The following is a 22,232-nucleotide window of genomic DNA, read 5'->3' on the forward strand; positions in this document are numbered from 1 at the left end:
GGGTAGAGACAACATGATATCTGAGTTGAGAGCTAGTGTCAATTTTAATTGCATCCTAAGCCGTGTTCCAATCAATTGAAAAATGCCATATCCATTGTTAATATTTATGCTTTGCTGTATGACTATGACATGTTTGGTGATGGGCAGGGAGTTAATAAGCTCTTGAGACTACTCTGTCTTTACTTCGCTCCATCTTAATAAAGGTCTTGCTGCATCATTAAAAAAAAAAAAACACCACCCCTTGCCTTCTTGGTCTTTTTGGGTTAGCCCATTTATATTTTATTTATTGAGTTAAAACAACAACAGTGAAGACGTGTTAGTCCTACACAGAGCAGAACCATTGAAATTAATTGGCATGGCTAATTTGGGTCTATATGTTGCTAGAACCCATCTCCCATAATCCCTGACCACTGGTCACCCTTGGTGGGCCGGAGGCTCCCCTCAGGAATCCAACAACATTAGAAGAACCAAATTCATCCCTATATAGACAAACTTCTGTGCCATCTCTGTGACACACCCAAATGCAAGAGCTCATTTTAGCCTAGTGATAGAATGCCTCATATCTTCTTAAGAACATAAAAACCATGCTGCATCAGGGAAATGGCCCATCTAGTCCAGCATTCTGTTCCCACTGGCCAACCAGATGTTCCCATGGGAAACCTTTGAGGAAGATTCAGGCAAAAGAGCATTCTACTCTCCTGCAGTTTCCACCAACTAGTATTCAGAAGCATGGCTACCTCCAACTGTAGGTTGGCTAGTAGCCACATCATGGCTAGTAGCCCCTGCATTAAATTGTCTAATCCTTAAAAAATCCCCAAAAAACCCACATCAATTGGCGACCATCACTGCCTCCTGTGGGAGTGAGTTTCTTGGTTTAACTATGTACCAAGGTCCTTAATAGCTACACAAGTGGATCCTACAATAAAAATGTTGCAATGCGGAGTGCTCCTAATCATGGGTGCTTAGATGAAAGGGAAACATATAGGCCAAATTGCACCTTGGCCCCACTTTCTTCAGCCTTGTAGATCAAGGGGAATACCCCTCAATGAAAACCAGGAGTGGACAACCTATTGCCCTCCAGGAGTGGTTGGAAGTCATTTCCGACCTGCTCCAGCCAGCAAGGCTAAATGTCAGGGATAATGAGGTGTACTCCTGTCCGGCCCACCCACAATTAAGTTTGGACAAAAAAGGTGCTCCGGCAATGTGAGCTTTGAGAAACTGTGCAGTGTGGAATGGATGCCAAATGATGAAAAACTAAAACACATGTGTTACCCGAAGGATGCAAAAAGCTTTATTAAAAGGTCACAGAAATGGCATTAATAGTGGCAGAAGAGTCAATGAGAAGAACACAGAAGCATCTTGGCCCTGTGGACTTCAAAGCAAAGGTGGGGAGATAATGAAGTGCCCAGCTTCAGCAGTGGTTCTTTGGAGTCAGCTCTTCTGAACCAAGGCCTATGGATCTGTATTGAGTTCTATGGTCAATGGTTGTTTCATAAGGATATTCTTCTCAGGTTGGATCGGTCTACAAGCAAACACTCCCACGACGTCCCAGAAGAGACTTCCTTCCAATGATTCCACCCCTGCTCCAGCTGCCAGAGCCCAAGCCATAACCCCCATAGCTTCCAAGAAGGCCACCCCCAAAGCCACCAAAGCCACCAAAGCCTCCTGCCAGCCCAGAGCCACCAACAGCACATGGAGTGTTGCCTCCAACAGCCACAGGCTCACAGCTGGCAGAGAGGATGGGTCCTGGGATGATCACAGTGACAGGAGGTGGCTGGATCGTGACCTCTGCTGGTGGGATCTGGTTGATGGGTTGTGGGATAACCCCATCCAAGGTGCCAAGCTGTGCTGAGTTGGTGCTTGCTCCTGAACCAATGCCATAAGCACCGGCAGAGCCAAGGCCTCCATAGCCGAAACCTCCATAGCCAAGACCGGCAGAGCCAAGGCCTCCATAGCCAAAACCTCCATAGCCAAGACCTCCACTGCCAAGACTTCCTGCTGATCCAAATCCAACAGTGGGGCAGGAAGCAATGGATGGGACAGCACAGGATGGGCCACAGGAAACCATGGTTTCAGTGATGGGATGAATCTAGAACAAATTTTGAGAAACAGATATGCATCAGAATCACAAAGAGTGTTTGCATCTTCTGCCACTCACTGCACAATCTCTGTAGCCATATTACACAAATGAGAGAGGCTTTGTTTTCAGTGTATCATAATAGTCCCCTACTTCTTTAGAGTTTATTTCTGAGGTGGGATACCCTCTTCCACCCGAGGACTGCATCCCTTTTCGGGCAACTTTTTGGAGGCCACTTGGGGTCGGGAGTAGGAAAAGAGGGGGTAGCAAAGAATATAGAACCCACATCTCAATTTGTCCAGCATTTCGTTTTCAACACTGGCCAGCCCGAAATTTCTGGGATGTCTACAACAACCAGCATTCAGGGAGAATCTGAACCATCTAGCTAAGAAGCTGTCAGTGTTTCAAAGCAGTGTTTCAAAGCTAACTTGTGGGACTCCAGATGTTGCTGGACACCAGCTCCCATTGGAAGTAGCCAGCATGGCCAATGATGATCAATAATGATGGTAGCTGTATTCTAGCATCATCTAGTTGGTTACAGGTGAGGGGAGCCATTCTACATCACCTCATTTAGAATCTGTAGCTCTGAAGATGTTGCTGGACTAGAACTTCCACTAGACCAGATCAGCATGGTCCAAAGAGATGGAAGTGGTAATCCAGAATCACCTGGATGGTCAAAGGTTAGCTATCCCAGTACTGAAGAATTGTAGAATCTAGTGGAAGTTTCAGCTAAGTCTAGATTTACCTAAACTTTCTATAAGAATGAATACCTCCAAGAAAACATACTCACCTGCTTCTCTGGGAAGATGCTGTTGTGAAGATGGGAGAGTCAAATGAAGCTGATGGAATTTCGGAGAGAAGTCTAAGCTTTTATACTCTTCTTGCAGCCTTCCTTCTGGTTAGGGCACAACCCTTTTCTCATTAAATTTCTCCTTTGCTGGGGAGAAATTTATTTTCATGTGCAGAAATTTGCTTGACTAAGCAGAAGGAATTTAAGGATTAACCTGCTTTTGTCACAATGGAGTATGAGGACTCTTAACATTTTTAAATCTTCCCTCTATCATTGACCTCAGCATGGTGTTCTTCAATTTACACCCAGATCATCAAAGCACTTCAAAAAGCATTCATTATAATCTTTCCATCATTTAATGCTTGTAATGTTCGTAATTTATTTGCAACACATGCTACGTGCAGGTAGAAGTAGCTTAATAGTCCTCATTAAAAAAATGATGAAGCCAACTCAAATAACTGCACCATTATGTTTTAAATTGCTTTGTAAAGAACTGTGTGTGCGTGTATGGAAGGTTACATCTATGGATTGGGGGTAAATTTGATTATGTCTGCATTTTAATGAGAAATCATTTAGCATGTCTCAAAAAAAAGGTGATCTGAAACACACACAACCTTCAAAACGTTTACTTCTTCATATTGGAATATTTATTCCTCCAACCAATTAGTACAAAAATGTGTATATTAAAGGGAAATGTGCATTAAATTGATAGTGAAATTAGCATACAAAATGTAGGCAAAAGTTGCAATGAAATGTTGGTGAATTTCTGTTTAAATGTGAAGAATTGAATTTGAGGGAGAGAGAGAGAAATGAGATTCAAAACTGAACAGTTACTTCCATCCCACCTTGTTTGAAACTAAATCAGGTGTGGGGGACCTGTAACCCTCCAAATATTACTGAACTACAACTCCCATCATCCACGCCCCTTGGCCATGTTTGATGGTGCTGATGTGAGTCTGTGGAGCTCCAGCTGGAGTGACAGTTGTAAGAGTTGGCAGAGACCCATCCCATCTCTGACCTGTTTCCAAACCAACTAAACCAGGCTTCCTCAACCTCGGCCCTCCAGATGTTTTGAGACTACAGTTCCTATCATCCCTGACCACTGGTCCTGCTAGCTAGGGATCATGGGAGTTGTAGGCCAAGAACATCTGCAGGGCTGAGGTTGAGGCAGCCTGAACTAAACCATGGGTGATACTCCCCAGCCAGTTGGTTGCACAGGAGCTTGTTGAGAATGGTAGCTCAGTAACACTGGGATGATCAATATTTTGCCACCTCTGAACTAAGTCATGCTCAGACTATATCCATGTGAATGTGAGTGGAGGAAAACTCCAGTGGAATTCAGTTGAACACTGGTGAGAGCTCACCATCAAGCCTACCTGGTGAAAATGGTATACTTTGCTGCCTCCATTGCGTCCTCATTGTGTCGTCCAACAGAGCTTTTCCGGGTACTGTTGAGCCTTTTACAATCTGGCCTGAAGGAGGTGAGGGGCGGGGAGGGGGAATGGCAGCTTGTTTGCAAAACATTTGGAGGATAGAATTGCTCCCATGTACTGGAACCTTGACTCCGCTGTTTACATCAGATGAACCTCTAGAGGTGTCCAGAGCTCTGTCTAGTTTTGTTACACTAGGTGAGTTTCAGTTAGTAAGGCTCGAGGATGTGGACAAGGTGCTTTGGTCAGTCAGGGCAAAACCACTTGCACTCTGGACCCATGCCCCTCTTGGCTGATAAAAATTAGCAGGAAGGGAACAGCTGCTGGGCCAGGGAGACAATTAATGCCTCATTGCAAGAGGGATGTGTGTGTGTGTCCCTGCCTGCTTGAAGGAGACAGTGGTGATACCACACAAGAAACCCTCTGTGGATTCAGAAAATCTAAGTACCGGTAATTACTGGCCACTTGCCAATCCTCTCCAGAGCAAGGCCCCTGAGTGGGTGGTCATGGAATAGATCCAGGCATTCTTGGAGGAAACTGATTTTCTAGGTCAAATTCATTTGGGGTTTAGGTCCAGTTTTGGCACAGAAACTGCTTGGGTCACCCTGTATGATAACCTCTGTTGGGAGAGAGCCAGGGGAAACATGTCCTTGTTTGTGTTTTCATGTTTTCTCCCACATCGGTCTGTACTGCAACTTTCCAACAGTTTAATTTCACCCGCAAATGCACACTCCTCCATTTTCTTCCAAAACAGACAAATGCCAACTCAATTATCCTCAACCTCTCAGTGACTTTTGATACTATCAATCATGATATCCTTCTGGAACAGGCTTCCTCAAACTCGGCCCTCCAGATGTTTTGAGACTACAATTCCCATCATCCCTGACCACTGGTCCTGTTAGCTAGGGATCATGGGAATTGTAGTCCCAAAACATCTGGAGGGCCGAGTTTGCCTATGCCTGAGCAATAGTATGAGTTAGGGGTGGGTGGCATGGCTTTGCCAAGGTTCCGGTCCTACTTGGATGGCATTTTTCAGAGGATTATGCTTGGTGAGTGCTGTTTGGCCCCATGGAGCCTTCAATATGGGGTTCCTCAGCATTCAATCTTATTGCTTATGCTGTTTAACATCTACATGAAACTGCTGAGTGGAGTTGTATACAGTTTTGTAGTATGTTTTTGCCAATATGCTAGTGACACACAGCTCTGCTTCTTCTTGACATCTGCAGGTGAGGCAGTGGATGTGCTAGACCAGGCTTCCTCAACTTCGGCCTTCCAGGTGTTTTGAGACTACATTTCCCATCATCCCTGGCCACTGGTCCTGCTAGCTAGGGTTCATGGGAGTTGTAGGCCAAAAACTTCTGGAGGGCCGCGGTTGAGGAAGCCTGTGCTAGACCATTGTCTGGCCTCAGTAAGAGACTGGATGAGAACCAATAAAGAAGAAGTTCAATTTAGATAAGACTGAGTCAGTGAATAGTTCCCTAGATCAGATGGATGGGAGGTTGCCTGTTTTTGATGAATCATAGAATCTTAGAGTTGGAAGGGACACTAGGGTCATCTAGTCCAACCCCCAAGTTTACATTCCCTCTGAAGGAGCGAGTTTTCGACTAAGTATGGACATCAGTGAAAACCACCCAGTTGGTCTTTGTGCCTCCTATGCCTTCACTCTTGCCTTCCAACTGGTGGACTGAGGTTGAGTTTCAGGAATGATTCCATGTGCAAAAATGTATGGATTTGTTGAGGTGGTGGTTGCAATTAAAAAACAGTGTCAGAGGTGTTTTCTTCCAACTAATAGTAACAGCCATTAGGTCAGCAGAATGGTAGCAGCCATTAGGTCAGCAGAATGCTAACAGAGAAGAAGGTGCATTGGACATTTGATGCCTTGGGAAGCCGTGATCACAGAGAATATGGTAAAGCCATGAAGCAATTAGGCAAAGAAATGGCTCGATCTGTTCTAAATTAGCGTGTGTGCAGCTCCCTAGCCAAGAGCCTTGAAATCCCTGAGGGATGTTGGGAGAAGCTCTGACTTCAGTACCTCCCTAATGCTTCGTCAGCTCAGCTCTTGTAGGGCAGCAACACCAGGGGCAAGGGGAAAGGTTCTGATATAGAACCGTCCTTACAAATTGCCCAGTTGGAATCTTTGACTTAATATCCTGAGGTTCCTCCTCAAGAGAATTTGATGACACATTAAAAGATGAGCTGCACAAACCCAGCCATGCTTCTCAGGGAGTTTCCAAATGTCCCCATTCCCTTCATTGGGGAAGGGAGAGCTGTAGCCCCTTCAGAATTTATTGGACTCCCAACTCCTCATCAGCCAGTGTGGCCCATCCTCAGGGATGTTGGGAGTTGGAATCCATCATCGTTTTCTGAGTCAGTTTATATGGGGACAGGCGGTCCTTGAGCTATGGAATGTGTTTCTTGCCCAAAGATGGAAGGAGGACAAATTACCTACAAAAGAAGAATGGCTGACTATGCCAAAATGGCGGAAATGACTGGGAAAATCAGAGATCAAGAGGACAATAAATTCAATAAAGAATGGGGAAATTTTTTATAAGTCACTTGAAAGAACACTGAACAACACGTCACGACGCAACGTCAGGACTGAGTGCGCACGCGCAAAATGTCACGTGTGTGCACTCCGTGGCTGGGCCCCCGCCGCCGTTTCTGCGGTGATGTTGCGAGCCTGCCAGGTGAAAAGGCGGCTTGTGGGGCTGCCGTGCGCGATTGGCAGCTCCCTACAAGCTGCCTTTTCACCCGGCAGGCTCGCAACGTCGCCGCGGAAGAGGCAGCACTGGCCCAGACAGAGTGCGCACGAGCGACATCTCACGTGTGCACACTCCATCGCTGGGCTCCCGCCGCCGCTTCCGCAGCAACGTTGCAAGCCCTCTGAGTGAAAAGGCGGCTTGTGGGGCTGCCGTGCGGGATCAGCAGCTGCCCACAAACTGCCTTATCACCCGGCAGGCTCGCAACGTCGCCACGGCATCCACACTCGCGGTGCCAGCAGGCTGGCCCCGCACGAGCCGTGGGGCGGAGCAGCCTCGCTCCGCAGCTTGCTCGGGAGCCGCCGGCGGGGCGGGGCGGCCCAAGTGTCACCCCCCTCCCCTGGAACCTGGGGAGGACCGCCCCCCTGCCCCCCTCCAGCGACGCCCCTGGGTGGAGGCACAGAAGCTCTCCTGAGAACACAGCTCCATTATGGTCCCCCCCCCTATCAGCTTTCATCCCACTAATTCCATCAGGCTGCAGCAGATAGAGCAGAGAGAAAGAGGAGGGAAGCAAAGCCACTCTGTTGGCTCCATTGAGAGAGCAGCTCCACCAGGTTCCTCCGTCTGCCAACTATCAGCTAGCTGCTGTAATTCCACCAGGCTGCAGCAGAGGGAGCAGGGAGGGAGGAAACGGGAGCAGGGCCGCTCCATCAGCTCACTTGGAACCAGCAACTTTTGACTTGTGGTGTTGTGTCTTTTTAGTTTTTAGCCGAAGGGCAGGGACTGGCTTCATAATGTCAGTAAGCTGTTCTGCAAACTATCTTGGCTGAAACATGGATGTTGTTGTTGTTCAGTTGTTCAGTCGTGTCCAACTCTTCGTGACCCCATGGACCAGAGCATGCCAGGCACCCCTATCCTCCACTGCCTCCCGCAGTTTGGCCAAACTCATGCCAGTCGCTTTGAGAACACTGTCCAACCATCTCGTCCTCTGTCGTCCCCTTCTCCTTGTGCCCTCCATCTTTCCCAACATCAGGGTCTTTTCCAGGGAGTCTTCTCTTCTCATGAGGTGGCCAAAGTACTGGAGCCTCAACATAGATAAGAATCCAATAAATAAGTACACAATAGTTTGAGGGGAGAGACCTCATCAGCCTTGCCCGACCCTCCAGTCTCTGCCTCTCAATTTGTATTGTATTATTTTATGCACTGTGGCTTGCCATTGTTTTATTGATTGTAGTTTAGAAATTATTTATTGTAATAGTTAAGAGTAGATTTCTGTTTACTTTTTAAATGTTGATACTTAATATTATTCTATACTATTCTAATGATTGTTGAATGCTACTTTATTTGACGTAGGTTACTTATTTCAAAGTTATGTTTTATTAGCACATTTTTGTATTGGATTAGATTGTGATAAGATGTACAATCTTCGTTTCTTCAGCTAGTAAACCGCCTTGCGTATTGTAAGATAGAAAGATGGTATACAAATTAAAAGTGATGTCGATGATGATAAAGGTAAAAGGACCCCTGACCATTAGGTCCAGTCGAATCTGACTCTGGGGTTGCAGTGCTCATCTCGCTTTACTGGCCGAGGGAGCCGGCGTACAGCTTCTGGGTCATGTGGCCAGCATGACAAGCCGCTTCTGGCGAACCAGAGCAGCGCACGAAAATGTCATTTACCTTCCCACCAGAGCTGTACCTACTTAACTACTTGCACTTTGACGTGCTTTCTAACTGCTAGGTTGGCAGGAGTTGGGACCGAGCATTGGGAGCTCACCCTGTCGTGGGGATTCGAACCACTGACCTTCTGATCAGCAAGCCCTAGGCTCTGTGCTTTAACCCACAGCGCCACCTGCGTCCATTTTGATGATGATACACAAGGCTTAAATACTATAGCACTATTCAGAAATTATCCACCGCATGTCAAGTTGAAATTAACCTACGTGACTAGCATACACCCGTGAACTTAGTAGGAGACCACCCAACAGTTGAAGCATCTGGAGCAAAAGCTACCCCCCCCTGCAAGACATAACCCACCACCCTGAAAAAGATATAACCTGGAAGCTGTGTTCCTGCTACTACTCGTGCTAAAGCACTACTCCAAAGAAATTGTGGCAAGCTCCTTCCTTGTCCTTCTCTTCTCCTTTTCCCAGCAGTCTGCCATGGGAGGGAGATCACACATGCCAAAAGTGTCAGAACCAATCACCGGTAGGAGTGCCTTGAAATTAGGCATGCATTAAGAAATCAATATATATATATATTATTTTTTTAGAAAGGAACAGAAATGGTTTATTGAGTATTTACAAACGAACTGTAAACAGATTGTGACTTTAGCAGGATTAATGTAAAAAACCCCTGCAATTTCAAAAAATATATATGGGATATACAGGTGAAACTTGAAAAATTAGAATATCGTGGAAAGGTTCATTTCTTTCAGTAATTCTACTTAAAAGGTGAAACTAATATATGGGATAGACTCATGACATGCAAAGCAAGATATGTCAAGCCTTTATTTGCTATAATTGTGATGATTATGGTGTACAGCTGATGAGAACCCCAATTTCACAATCTCAACTTTGGGGTTTTCATCAGCTGTACACCATAATCATCACAATTATAACAAACAAAGGCTTGACATATCTCGCTTTGCATGTCATGAGTCTTATCTCATATATTTAACTCCAGTAGCTAATGAAAACAATTGCTTACATAAATGGACTTTTTCACGATATTCTAACTTTCCGAGTTTCACCTGTATATGAGAATAGATATATAAAAGAATATGTTGAGATAATTTGGAGTATGCAGGAAGATGAAAAGAAATGTAAAGAAAGAGGGGGAGGGGAGTTAGAGTTTGAAATGTTAAAAGTATGATTAATTGTTGTAATATGGCATTAATGAAATTCTATTTTACAATGGGTGGCCAGTTACTAGAACCTGTGTTGAAAATCTTTGCCAGTAAAGTGGTTTCCCTGATGCTTCACGGAGTAGCGATATGGGGCATGGACCCAAATGCTAGCAAAGCCTTAGAAATACTGCAGAAGAAATTCCTCAGGAAAGTGCTCTCGCTCCCCAATGGGACCCCTGCTGCTCTTCTCTGCCTGGAAGCGGATGTGACAACGGCTAGAACTTATTATCTGCGTCTAAACTATGTGAAAGGACTTCAATCTCTCTCGGAGGAGAGATTCCCCGCTCTGTCCCACACAGAACAGGAACAGACCAAATGTTGGAAGGATGGCACCCCATGCCTCTTGACCCAATATTAATTACAAGATCTTTCTGGTGGTCATGAAGATGGATAAGAGGCACTTAAAAGATTGTCTCTTCAGGTCCGATGCAGAAAGGGATTTAATCACAATTGCCTCTACCAAAAGTTCACCATGGTCCCCACTATTAGGTCCAAAACAAAGTACAACCAGTGGCCAGGGATGATTGGAGTTGTACCTTAGCAACATTTGGGAAGCCCAAGGAGCCAGTGTTGTGTAGTGGTTAGAGTGTTGGACAAAGACCTGGGGAAATAGGGTTCAAAACCCCACTTGGCCATGAACGTCGCTGGGTGAACTTGTGCCAGTCAACTCATGCTCAGCCTAACAAAATTCACAGGATTGTTGTGAGGATAAAATGGGGAGGAGGAGAACTATGTATTCTACCTTGAGCTCCCTGAAAAAAGGGTGGGGTACAAATGCGATCAATATTGAATTCATGCAGGTTCCCACTCTTCCACTAACTTATGAGCCTAGTATGTCCTCCCTTCGGTTCTCTGTTAACTCAGGAACTCCCTAAGTCAAAATACACCAAAACTGTTCCAGCGTAAGAGAATACCCTTCCCCCCCTTTCCTTTTGAGACACAAGGGAAGGTAACAAACCAAGAAAGAGAGAGGTATTCAAATTCAGAATGAGCTTTATTGAAAATGAGGAAAATATTGTGTGGGCAATCGTACAAGAAGCAGAAGTGAACAAGGAAAAGGCACACACAATGGAACATGGCTGTGAAATTATTACAAACTTTGAGGAAAGACTTTGAAAAGAGTAAGGAAAGGTTGCTAAGAGCCATCTAAAAGCTGTTGGCTTGATGATGGTCCCAAAAGCTCAGATTTTTCAGAATCCAGAATGAGACACTCAGTAATGGATCTGCATCATCTTTTTCTGTTGAGGGTCATTCCTGTCATCATCACACATATGTTCTTCAAGAGTTCAATATACCTAAACACATACACTGCCACGACGTCCCAGCAGGGATTTCCTTCCAAAGAGCCCACCCCTCCTCAGACCAAAATTGGAACCTCCAAGGTAGCCACCGAAATTGCTTCCAAGGAGACCTGACCCATAGCCATAGCCTCCTACCAGCCCAGAACCACCAACGGCACATGGAGTGTTGCCTCCAACAGCCACAGGCTCACAGCTGGCAGAGAGGATGGGCCCTGGGATGGTCAGGACAGAGGCAGGTGGCTGGATCACGACCTCTGCTGGTGGGATCTGGTTGATGGGTTTAGGGATAATCCCATCTAGGATGCCAAGGTTGGCTGCTCTTTCAGCACCTCCAAATCCAGAGCCGAGTCCTCCAAAACCGGAGCCGAGACCTCCAAATCCAGAGCCGAGTCCTCCAAATCCAGAGCCGAGTCCTCCAAAACCGGAGCCGAGACCTCCAAATCCAGAGCCGAGTCCTCCAAAACCGCAGCCAAGACCACCATAGCCAAGACTTCCTGCTGAGCCAAACCCAACAGTGGGGGTGGAAGCCCAGGATGGGACAGCACAGGATGGACCACAGTCAACCATTGTTGGATGGAGGTGAGTCTGAAACCAAAAACACCAAGGGACAGAATCAGCACAGGGTACATCACTTCAATGGGGAGCGCAGGGGATCTCTCAGAGGTATTTGGATATTTCCCCCATCCCCATTTCCCCCAACTTAAACCATCTTCCTTTCTCCTTGATTGAAAACCAGCTGTTTTTGGTTATTCAACAAACATTAAGCACTAATTCGTGGGGAGAGTATTTCAGACATAATGATCCTCAGGCATTTTGATATTTTCCCTATTCCCAGTTCACTAAACTCAAACCATCTTCCTTTCTCCATGACTGAAAATCAGCTGACTTTGATAATTCTGAAAACATTAAGCCCTTCATTTTTCTCTGCTTTTGTTACTACAGCCCTTCTCTTCATTGTGGATCCCAAATCCAATCCCTGGTAATTTCAGGATGGTCTAGGAATGTCCCCTGCCTCAAGGCCTGTAGAACAACGGCCAATCCGAGTAGATAAAACTGAACTAGGGGTTCCAATGGTCTGTCGTGGTACTGTAGGACAACTCCCTATGCTCATTTGAGTCAGGTATTTATTCGGAACAATGAAGATTAGGACCTTACTTTAATCTTAGGGGAAGGAGAATTGTTCAGTGGCTGAACATGTGGTTGTCATGCAGAACATCCCGGGTTTGGTCCTTGGAATCTGCAGATTGAGCTGGTAAAGACTCCCTTCTTGAAACTCTGGAGAACTACAGCTGGTCATTGTGGACAAAACTGAGCTAGATGGACTAACACTCAGAATCAGGCAGCTAAATACTTGATTTCATAAGGTAGATAGAGAAAAGAAGCCAGTCAACAAGAGTGTAAGGTTCCTGGTGGAAGATCTACCAAATTCACAGAGTAATAGAATTTTAGCCTTCTCTTGGAGTTCAGTTACCTGACCACTGCAAGAATAATTCAAATTGAACATCATATGGACACACACTTGACTTACCAAAGTCTCAGAGGGAGTAGAAATGAAGTGAAGGAGTTGAAGCCAAAGGAAGCTGTTGGAAGATCTCAGCTCAGGGAGCCCTTTTATACCATTTCATCTGTATCTGCTGGTGGTTCCACATCCAGCTTGGATACACCTCCTTTCCCCTCTGGCTTTAATTAGTAAGCAATTTCTGGAATGCATCATGGCCCTAATTAAGAAACGAGGCAGAAGTGTTAAATGTTTTCACAGCACTCCACTCTTCTCATAGTCATTCTTCCACAAGACAAAGCTAATAAAAGATTAAGAAAAATAAAAAATCCTTGTCTGTTCCTCCTGGCAGGTGGATCAAAAGGTGCTTTGTCCCCATTCATCATTTTCAAAATAGTTGTTGATTTTCTCAGAAGTCTAATTGACTTTTATACCCAGGATTTTAGTTAGTCAACACATAGCAACACATGGAGGTAAGATTGGGGGAGAAATTTGATCCAGGTTGCGTTTTCTGAAATGGTATAGCAATTGAAGCAGTGTGCTCCTATGAAATCCACACTTACACAAATATTTCCATGCAGTTCTGCAGCTAGGTAATGTGTACAAAATTGCGCATAAGAATGGACATACTGTACTAAGTGAAAATAACGTACAAAAATTGCATTATAATCAAGAATATTGGTTTTTTTGGGGGAAAGAGTTGCTGTTATGCTCAGTTCGTGCTTGCCAGGCTTCCCATGGACATCTAGTTGGCCATTGAGAACAAGGTTCTTCCAGTCTTCAATGATGCAAACGTATCATATATTGAGGTATGGATAAGTGTACGCAATAAAGCAAGAAAGAGTATGAGAATTTCCACAATTATTTGGGAATTCTTTTCAAAGGAGATATTTGAAGAAACGAAAGGTTAATATAGTGCCAGCTGTTTCTGAAGAACCAGGGATTTAAGGGCATAAAAAGGGTCGACTGGATCCATGTCTATGGAACCCTCATACCCTCATTCTCCGTGAATTTACATACTGTAGTTTTAAAAAAGAATCCTTCTGGATCAGGCTAAAAGTGACCCATTAAACCCAGCATCCTATTCTCCCAGTGGCCAACCAGATCTCCTAACGGGAAGTCTGCAAACAAGACCTAAATGCAACAGCACAGTCACCACCTGAGATTCCCCACAACTGGTATTCAGAGGCTTACTGTCTCTGATAGTGGAAATAGAACATACATACAGTGCTGGAAGCTCAGGTATATAAGCTAGGCGACATATGGCTCCTTGAACCAGGGTTACAGTTGCCAAAATGGAATGCCCCGTTGCCATTTTGGGGCCAGGTGGCTCAAACGTTGTATTTTTCAATACAACCTTTTGGTTCCTGAAGCTGGTCATTGAGAACAGAATGAAGTTCATTCTGATTGTGCAAATAAAATATAACAGAATTCTACAGGATGTGCTGCTAGTGTATGAAAACAGCCAAGATCTGAGGATCCCCAGGCATGAACCTCCAGATGGTGGGGACATCAGGCACCATTCTGGTGCCTGGGCATCTGCACTTGGTCGCAAACGTCCAATTTGTTGTTGTTCAGTCGTTCAGTCGTGTCTGACTCTTCGTGACCCCATGGACCACAGCACGCCAGGCACGCCTATCCTTCACTGCCTCTTGCAGTTTGGCCAAACTCATGCTAGTAGCTTTGAGAACACTGTCCAACCATCTCATCCTCTGTCGTCCCCTTCTCCTTGTGCCCTCCATCTTTCTCAACATCAGGGTCTTTTCTAGGGAGTCTTCTCTTCTCATGAGGTGGCCAAAGTACTGGAGCCTCAACTTCAGGATCTGTCCTTCTAGTGAGCACTCAGGGCTGATTTCTTTAAGAATGGATAAGTTTGATCTTCTTGCAGTCCATGGGACCCTCAAGAGTCTCCTCCAGGGACTCTCAAGAGTCTCCTCCAGCACCATAATTCAAAAGCATCAATTCTTCGGCGATCAGCCTTCTTTATGGTCCAGCTCTCACTTCCATACATCGCTACTGGGAAAACCATAGCTTTAACTATACGGACCTTTGTCGGCAAGGTGATATCTTTGCTTTTCAAGATGCTGTCTAGGTTTGTCATTGCTTTTCTCCCAAGAAGCAGGCGTCTTCTAATTTCGTGACTGCCGTCACAATCTGCAGTGATATTGGAACCCAAGAAAGTGAAATCTCTCACTGCCTCCATTTCTTCCCTTTCTATTTGCCAGGAGGTGATGGGACCAGTGGCCATGATCTTAGTGTTTTTGATGTTGAGCTTCAGACCATATAGTACGAAATATAGCGCAAACGTCCAATAGCCAGGTGCAAAAGGAGCCTGGCGCCTGGTGAATTTCAAACACTGCTATCATAGCTATTAGCCATTTATAGCTCAGCCTCTGGCATTGTTAAAAAATGTCAAGAAGTGGGTCTGAATAGGGAACTGTGCACACATTTCCTTGGATATTTACCTCAGCAATATCTGAGGTTCCACAGATTCCCCATTCCAGGATTGGATGTATTTGCTTTAGGCTTAATGTAAGCAGGGGAGATGTAGCCAAAAGGATTCCCCTTAGTTTTTGTGGATTTCACTCACATAATTTTTTACTATTGACCATGCTGGCTGAGGCTGATGGGAGTGCAGTGATATCTTGTCAGAACCATATACACTACCATGACAGTAGGGACCAAGGACCAAGTAGAGTAAGTTTAAGTAGGAACAGGAATGAAGTTTTTTTTCAGTGACAGAGGGGTGGCGAGGCAGGTGAGTCTAGGAATGGGAGAGAAATTCAATTCAATTGACCCTTAAAGAAAAAACAAAATTTATTCACCCTTTTTGAAACAATGTGCAAACTGAAACATTGCTATGCTACAAAATCTGTAGCTGTCAGCATTTCCCAGTGCAGTTAGCCAAGTACAGTGGAATCTTGGTTCTCAAACTGAATCCGTTCGATTCCCGAAAGCATTGGAAAACCAAGGTGCGGCTTCCGATTAGCTGTAGGAGTTTCTTGCACTCAAGTGGAAGCTGCGCTGGGTATTTGGCTTCCCAAAAAACATTCAAAAACCGGAACACTTACTTCCAGGTTTTCAGTGTTTGGAAGCTGATTTGTTTGACAACTAAGTTGTTTGACAACCAAGGTAGCACTGTAATGGGTAGCAAAATGAATACATTGGAGAAAACTGTGCCTGCAAACACATAGCTTAAAGAAAAGAAGGCACAACGATGTATGAAATTAAAGAGAATTGCACTGCAGAAAAGTGTAGATGAGGGGAAAGTGAATACAACTGTGTGCTGATGGATGTTCATGAGGACACTGGTACTGGAGATCTCTTAGAATCTGGTATGCATATGCAAAATCTTTGATGATGTCCTAGAGTCCCTTAAGCTGATGAAAGAGCTTTGAAGATCTCTATCTGCTCCCTCTGGGTGCATCTGGTTTCAAGCATCAGACTCGAAGTCAGCAAAATTAAAAAAGGAAGGGAGAGGGAATGGTGTTAAGACTATTAGTCTTTCATTATTACAACCACTTAATTTTGTGAGCTTTTGTGCTTAGTGGAGTAATTTTGCACATTAAACTGTCAACAACTAAAAAAAAAAAAATTAGTCAGAAGAGGCAGTCCCTTGGTCACTGGGGCAGCTTGCAGAACTGTATAAAAGCTCGAAGTTCTTCCAGTTTCTCCAACAGCTTCATCTGACTCTCCTGCCTTCACTACATCTCACGAAAGCAGCAGGTAAGCCCATTTTCTTGGGGTAATATTTCCAAGCTTGTCATAAGTTCACATTAAAGTAAGGCTAGATGGCTCTTCCAGGGATGGGTATCCTGTGGTCCTTCCAATGTTGCTTCCTTCATCCTTGTCCATTGGGGATGCTGACTGAGAGGACTTGGGATCCTGCAACAACTTCAGGGCCACAGGTTCCCCATCCCTCCTTCACCTCCTGCGGGTTTATTAAATAAGTCACCCCCTGATTCTTTGGACATATGTTTAGAACTGGGAAGGAGAACCAGGGGCTTTGCAGATGTTTATGAACACTACATCTCCTATATTCCATGACCATTGTCTGTGGTGGCTGAGGCAGATGGGAGCTGAAGTCTGGTTGTGCCATTTAGCAAACACAGCAGGAGAAGATCTCCATGGTAATGTCATGCATGCATGTTAAATGCATGTGTGATATTTAGAACAGTGTTTTTCAACCACTGTTCCGTGGCACACTAGTGTGCCGCGAGATGTTGCCTGGTGTGCCGTGGGAAAAATTGAAAAATTCAAGAGAATTACTTTATATATAGTCAATATAGGCACAGAGTTAATTTTTTTTAACATTTTCTATTGGTGGTGTGCCTCGTGATTTTTTTCATGAAACAAGTGTGCCTTTGCCCAAAAAAGGTTGAAAAACACTGATTTAGAAGGTGGCACCAGCTTTCTATTCTCTCTCTTCCTAAATGTCGTTCTCTCTCTCTCTCTCACACACACACACACTTCTGCCTTTTATAGCACAAAACTCTGCATTTTACTGATAAGTAAACCCGATTGTATTCACTAATGCTTAATCCCAGGTAAATAGATAAAGGATTTCAGCTTTATTTTTTCATACTCATCCCCACCTGGATCAATAATAGTTTACTGTGGTCCAGCCTGTCAAAAAATGCTTGATAGAATTGTTGACATAGCATGCTTTTTTATTCAGAGCACGATCGTGGAAACAGCCTAATAAGGTATATGAGTATTTTCTTGTTTTTCTACAGTGTCTACCACAGGGATGTAGTTCTCACTCATCAGTTATAGTGAGGTTCCTATAGTCTCGTAACCCTTCTCTGTCGTTCATGCTGGCTGGGTCTGATGGGAGTTGAAGTCTGCAACAGCAGAAAAGACTACACACTGACTCCCCCGATTTACCTTATATCTGACCTTTTATAATTATTTAGTCCTCTTTGGTTTCCAGGCTCCATATTCAGCTTAGTTGTTAAATTTTATGCTTCAGATTCTTCTTCGGCCATGGTTGACGTGGTCCATCCCCACTGAAGTGATGTACCCCACACCTATTTTGTCCCTTGCTGTTTTTGGTTCCGAATAAATACCTGACTCAAATGAGCATAGGGAGTTGTCCTACGGTACCATGACAGACCATTGGAACCCCTAGTTCAGTTTTATCTACTCAGATTGGCCGTTGTTCTACAGGCCTTGAGGCAGGGGACATTCCTAGACCAACCTGAAATCACCAGGGATTGGATTTGGGATCCACAATGAAGAGAAGGGCTGTAGTAACAAAAGCAGAGAACAATAAAGGTTTCAGGCATGAGGGCTTAATGTTTTCAGAATTATCAAAGAGAGCTGATTTTCAGTCATGGAGAAAGGAAGATGGTTTGAGTTTAATGGGGAAAATATCATAATGCCTGAGGATCATTATGTCTGAAATACTCTCCCCACTGTCCATTGAAGTGTTGTACCCTGTGCTGATTCTGTCCCTTGGTGTTTTTGGTTTCAGACTCACCTCCATCCAACAATGGTTGACTGTGGTCCATCCTGTGCTGTCCCATCCTGGGCTTCCACCCCCACTGTTGGGTTTGGCTCAGCAGGAAGTCTTGGCTATGGTGGTCTTGGCTGCGGTTTTGGAGGACTCGGCTCTGGATTTGGAGGTCTCGGCTCCGGTTTTGGAGGACTCGGCTCTGGATTTGGAGGTCTCGGCTCCGGTTTTGGAGGACTCGGCTCTGGATTTGGAGGTCTCGGCTCCGGTTTTGGAGGACTTGGCTCTGGATTTGGAGGTGCTGAAAGAGCAGCCAACCTTGGCATCCTAGATGGGATTATCCCTAAACCCATCAACCAGATCCCACCAGCAGAGGTCGTGATCCAGCCACCTGCCTCTGTCCTGACCATCCCAGGGCCCATCCTCTCTGCCAGCTGTGAGCCTGTGGCTGTTGGAGGCAACACTCCATGTGCCGTTGGTGGCTCTGGGCTGGTAGGAGGCTTTGGTGGCTTCGGGGGTGGCCTTCTTGGAAGCTCTGGGGGCTTGGGCTATGGTTTGGGCTACAGGAAAAGGGCATTTCTTGGAAAGAAATTTGGGCGTCGTGGTAGCATCTGTTTGTAGGACAATTAAACCGAAGACGTATATCCTGAACGGATAATCAGAGGGCTTGATACAGATCTATTGGCCATGGTTCAGAAAAGCTGAATTCAAGCAATCCCTCCTGGAATTCATCCTCCATTCTTTGCTTTAGAGTCCAGAAGAAAAAGATCCTTCTACACCGATTGTCTTCTTTGCCCCTTATACAACTTTCAATGCTTTTTGCTTGACCTTGTCAATAAAGCTTGTTCCGCATTCTGATAACCTGTTTGTCTTGGTTTTTTAAATGTAAAGCCTCAGTTCCGCATAGCAAGGTATCCAGGGCCTCAGCTGTCTAAAGTAGTTTTTGGCCAGACTAAAACTGGAGCATTTGCAGGACATCTTTTTCTCTGGCCCCCCTGAATGGTTTAGTTCTATGTGGTTAAAATAAGGTACATTCGCCTCGAGAGAATTATCATTTCCCCTTTTTCTTAAACAAGTACTGGGTCCCCTTTCAGAGTGCCTCAAGCCATTATTTATTCAGAGAAGCAACAGCCATATTAGCTGGGTAATCTTTTGTACTTTTGCAACATTTGCACGGTGTGGAAAATATTGTGGAATGCAGCTTTTGTAGTGATAACAACAACAACAACAACAACAACAACAACAACAACAACAACAACAATATATTTGTACCCCGCCCATCTGGGCGGCCTCCAACAGATATTAAAATACATTATAATAGCACAGGTTAAAAACTTCCCTAAACAGGGCTGCCTTCAGGTATTTTCTGAATGTCAGATAGTTATTTATCTCTTTGACCTCTGCTGGGAGGGCGTTCCACAGGGCGGGCGCCACTACCGAGAAGGCCCTCTGCCTGGTTCCCTGTAGCTTTGCTTCTTGCAGTGAGGGAACTGCCAGAAGGCCCTCGGCGCTGGATCTCAGTGTCCGGGCTGAATGATGGGGGTGGAGAAGCTCCTTCATGTATACAGGACCGAGGCCATTTAGGGCTTTAAAGGTCAGCACCAACACTTTGAATTGTGCTCAGCAATGTACTGGGAGCCAATGCAGATCTCTCAGGACCGGTGTTATATGGTCCCGGCGGCCACTCCCAGTCACCAGTCTAGCTGCCGCATTTTGGATTAATTGCAGTTTCCGGGTCACCTTCAAAGGTAGCCCCATGTAATCAATATGTTACAAGAATTTGGACAATAACATATATTTTGATTGGAGATTATGTAATCAAATGGTGCAGCCTCTTAGTCAGATACTGTATTTTGATACAGTTTTACATTATTGCATACATGAGTTAAAGAAATATATTAGGCACATTTAAACCTTGACTTCATTGATTGATTAGTAATCTGCATTTAAAGCCACCCAAATTAGTGGCAATCACCACATCTTCTGGTACTGAATTCAGCAGGTTATGCATTTTGTGAAGAACTATATCCTTTGCTTTCACTGAATTCTGCAAGATTCTGCTTCCCTGCATGACCCCTGCTTCTAGCAATAGGAGAAAGGGAGAAAAAAAGTCTCTCTATACATTTCCCTCTAATTTTGAAAGACAGAAATCCTCAGAATGTCCACGAGGTGGTTGTGTTAGCAGACCAATCAGCCTTGAAGTGGAGGGGAGAGGCAGGCAAACTGCACAGAGAAAGGTGGGAAGTCAGATCGGTAACACCTAGTGCCCCAGCTCCCCAGTTAAAATGGCAAAAGCTGTAGACATCTCCCCCAAAGCCCTCCCAAAAGGTTAAACTCTGTAAAATGAGCTGAAAACTTTGACACTGAGTTAACGCAGGAAGCAGAGCCGTCTTTCCCAATGGTGTTAGTTGTTCGTTGAGCCAGGGCGCCGGCCTCTCAGGGGTGCCCTAGCGAGTGGGGGAGCTGCGCGGCTTTGCCGGCAGCCTCCCCTTTCCCTGCACGCCCGAAAGCTTTGCCCCACCAACTATATGGCTGGCGGGCATGCAGCTTCCTTCCCAAGCCTCTGCATCTGCTAAAGACAGCCCTGCTCCTGGTCGTTGTCCTCCTCCTGCTTCCTGGCAAAAGGCAGCGCACAGACTTCCTGGGCTGCCTTCTCAGGCACCCCGACGCCGGAGAGCATGTCCACCAGCATGCTTGATCCTGCTTGATCGCCGCAACCACGCCGGGGATAGGGGCGGTGGGGAAGGCAGAGGACATTTTCCACCGCCCCCTCCCTTGTTTTGGAGTTGCCAAGAGGGGCGCCGGAGAGATCTTTGCACCACAGTGCCGGATATGCTTAAGACGGCCCTGGGAGGAAGTTTTAATGAATAACAACACATATTGGGCATCTCTAGACACAGGTACAGGAATCACTTTATTAAGAGAAGATCTGTATACTTCCACAAAGATGTTTCCTCACAAAACAACAAAGGTCACAGAGGGCATCCTGATTAGCTCCCAGTGTCTGAGGCAAAGATTTTGTTAGAGAGGGAAAGATGAGGCAAAATTCTTAGGCAGAATGTACTGGGAGCAAGAGAGAAGGTTTACCCTGTCACTAGGAGTCAAAAGGTAAAAGCTGCTCTAGGCAAACCTGGGGACTGTTTTCTGCTGAGGTGGAGTCCTTGTCTAACATGCAGGGAGCAAATTCAGTTTGTGATGAAGCAGATACAGAAAGAGATGGGTTCAAGAATAGCAGCTCTCTCCTCACCCGACTTTGCTGAAATGACTGACTTCAAAACGGAAGTAAATATAGACAGCGGCTTGAAAACTATCTGAATCAGTTCCTTTGACTGATGGAGTAAATTTATTTTGGGGAAAGGGATTTTATGTCGGTTGCGGATACCTAGGGGGTTGTGAAGCACTACAGCAAATGGTAGCTTCCCAAAAGTGTAGGTGATGTAGTGAGACTACCTAAAGGGAACATATATAATCTCACCTTTGCCTTATTCTGTATCATTACATATCATTATATGCTTATAATTTGTATTCTATGTAACCATTCATACATTAGGATTGTACTTTGTAAGAAATCATTTCTGCAGATTACAGCTGAGTTAGCAGAACAAATATATCTAACTAAGCAAATTGATGTCATGTAGTCCCATTGTCTCATAGTCACAAGACTTAGATCATAGGAACGCCTAATATGGTAAATGTAACTAAAATTAAGAAAAGAGAAGTAATATTTAAAAGGACAAAAGGAAGGGCGATGTCAACCCTTTTTGGCTTAATTCTTCTGCAATGTATGAATATGTCATATCTGAAGAGATCTATAAAACCTCTGGACCCCATTGACTTGGTGTCCAGATTTTTGGAGGTGACTCACTGGACCTTATTGCTCAGCAATAAAACGCTTACTCTCAATTTCTCCTAATCCTGTGTTTGGCAATTATTTTAAGAACTAAGGTTCCCATTCACGTACATCAGTGACACTTAATGAAACATCCCAAGTGCAAAACATTTGTGTATTAAGAAGATCAAGAAACTGGGAAGATGGGAACAGTGGCAAAGCATGGGTTGCCAGTGCCTGGGGCCATA

General features: G+C 45.0%; 3 protein-coding genes across 3 annotated transcripts; 1 reads left to right on the forward strand and 2 right to left on the reverse strand.

Moving 5' to 3' along the window:
* Positions 1-1,463: 1,463 nt before the first annotated feature.
* On the reverse strand, positions 1,464-2,956 carry LOC117039021 (claw keratin-like). The gene is made up of 2 exons (XM_033136053.1): positions 2,868-2,956; positions 1,464-2,089 (listed from the first exon to the last, which is right to left on the reverse strand). Exon 2 carries the CDS (start codon positions 2,066-2,068, stop codon positions 1,523-1,525), a length of 546 nt encoding a protein of 181 aa, XP_032991944.1. The 5' UTR covers positions 2,069-2,089; positions 2,868-2,956; the 3' UTR covers positions 1,464-1,522.
* Positions 2,957-11,196: 8,240 nt separating this feature from the next.
* LOC117039167 (shematrin-like protein 2) lies at positions 11,197-12,837 on the reverse strand. The gene is made up of 2 exons (XM_033136236.1): positions 12,731-12,837; positions 11,197-11,787 (listed from the first exon to the last, which is right to left on the reverse strand). Exon 2 carries the CDS (start codon positions 11,767-11,769, stop codon positions 11,197-11,199), a length of 573 nt encoding a protein of 190 aa, XP_032992127.1. The 5' UTR covers positions 11,770-11,787; positions 12,731-12,837.
* A 5,316-nt stretch (positions 12,838-18,153) lies between these two features.
* LOC117039170 (shematrin-like protein 2) lies at positions 18,154-18,776 on the forward strand. The gene has a single exon (XM_033136238.1). It carries the CDS (start codon positions 18,195-18,197, stop codon positions 18,774-18,776), a length of 582 nt encoding a protein of 193 aa, XP_032992129.1. The 5' UTR covers positions 18,154-18,194.
* Positions 18,777-22,232: the final 3,456 nt, after the last annotated feature.

The sequence above is a fragment of the Lacerta agilis genome, chromosome 17 (assembly GCF_009819535.1).
Source record: "Lacerta agilis isolate rLacAgi1 chromosome 17, rLacAgi1.pri, whole genome shotgun sequence".
Lineage (NCBI taxonomy): Eukaryota > Metazoa > Chordata > Lepidosauria > Squamata > Lacertidae > Lacerta > Lacerta agilis.

Coding starts and splice junctions, on each gene's coding strand:
- LOC117039021 (XM_033136053.1), bottom strand. CDS start 2,068: ATGGTTTCCTGTGGCCCATCCTGTGCTGTCCCATCCATTGCTTCCTGC.
- LOC117039167 (XM_033136236.1), bottom strand. CDS start 11,769: ATGGTTGACTGTGGTCCATCCTGTGCTGTCCCATCCTGGGCTTCCACC.
- LOC117039170 (XM_033136238.1), top strand. CDS start 18,195: ATGGTTGACTGTGGTCCATCCTGTGCTGTCCCATCCTGGGCTTCCACC.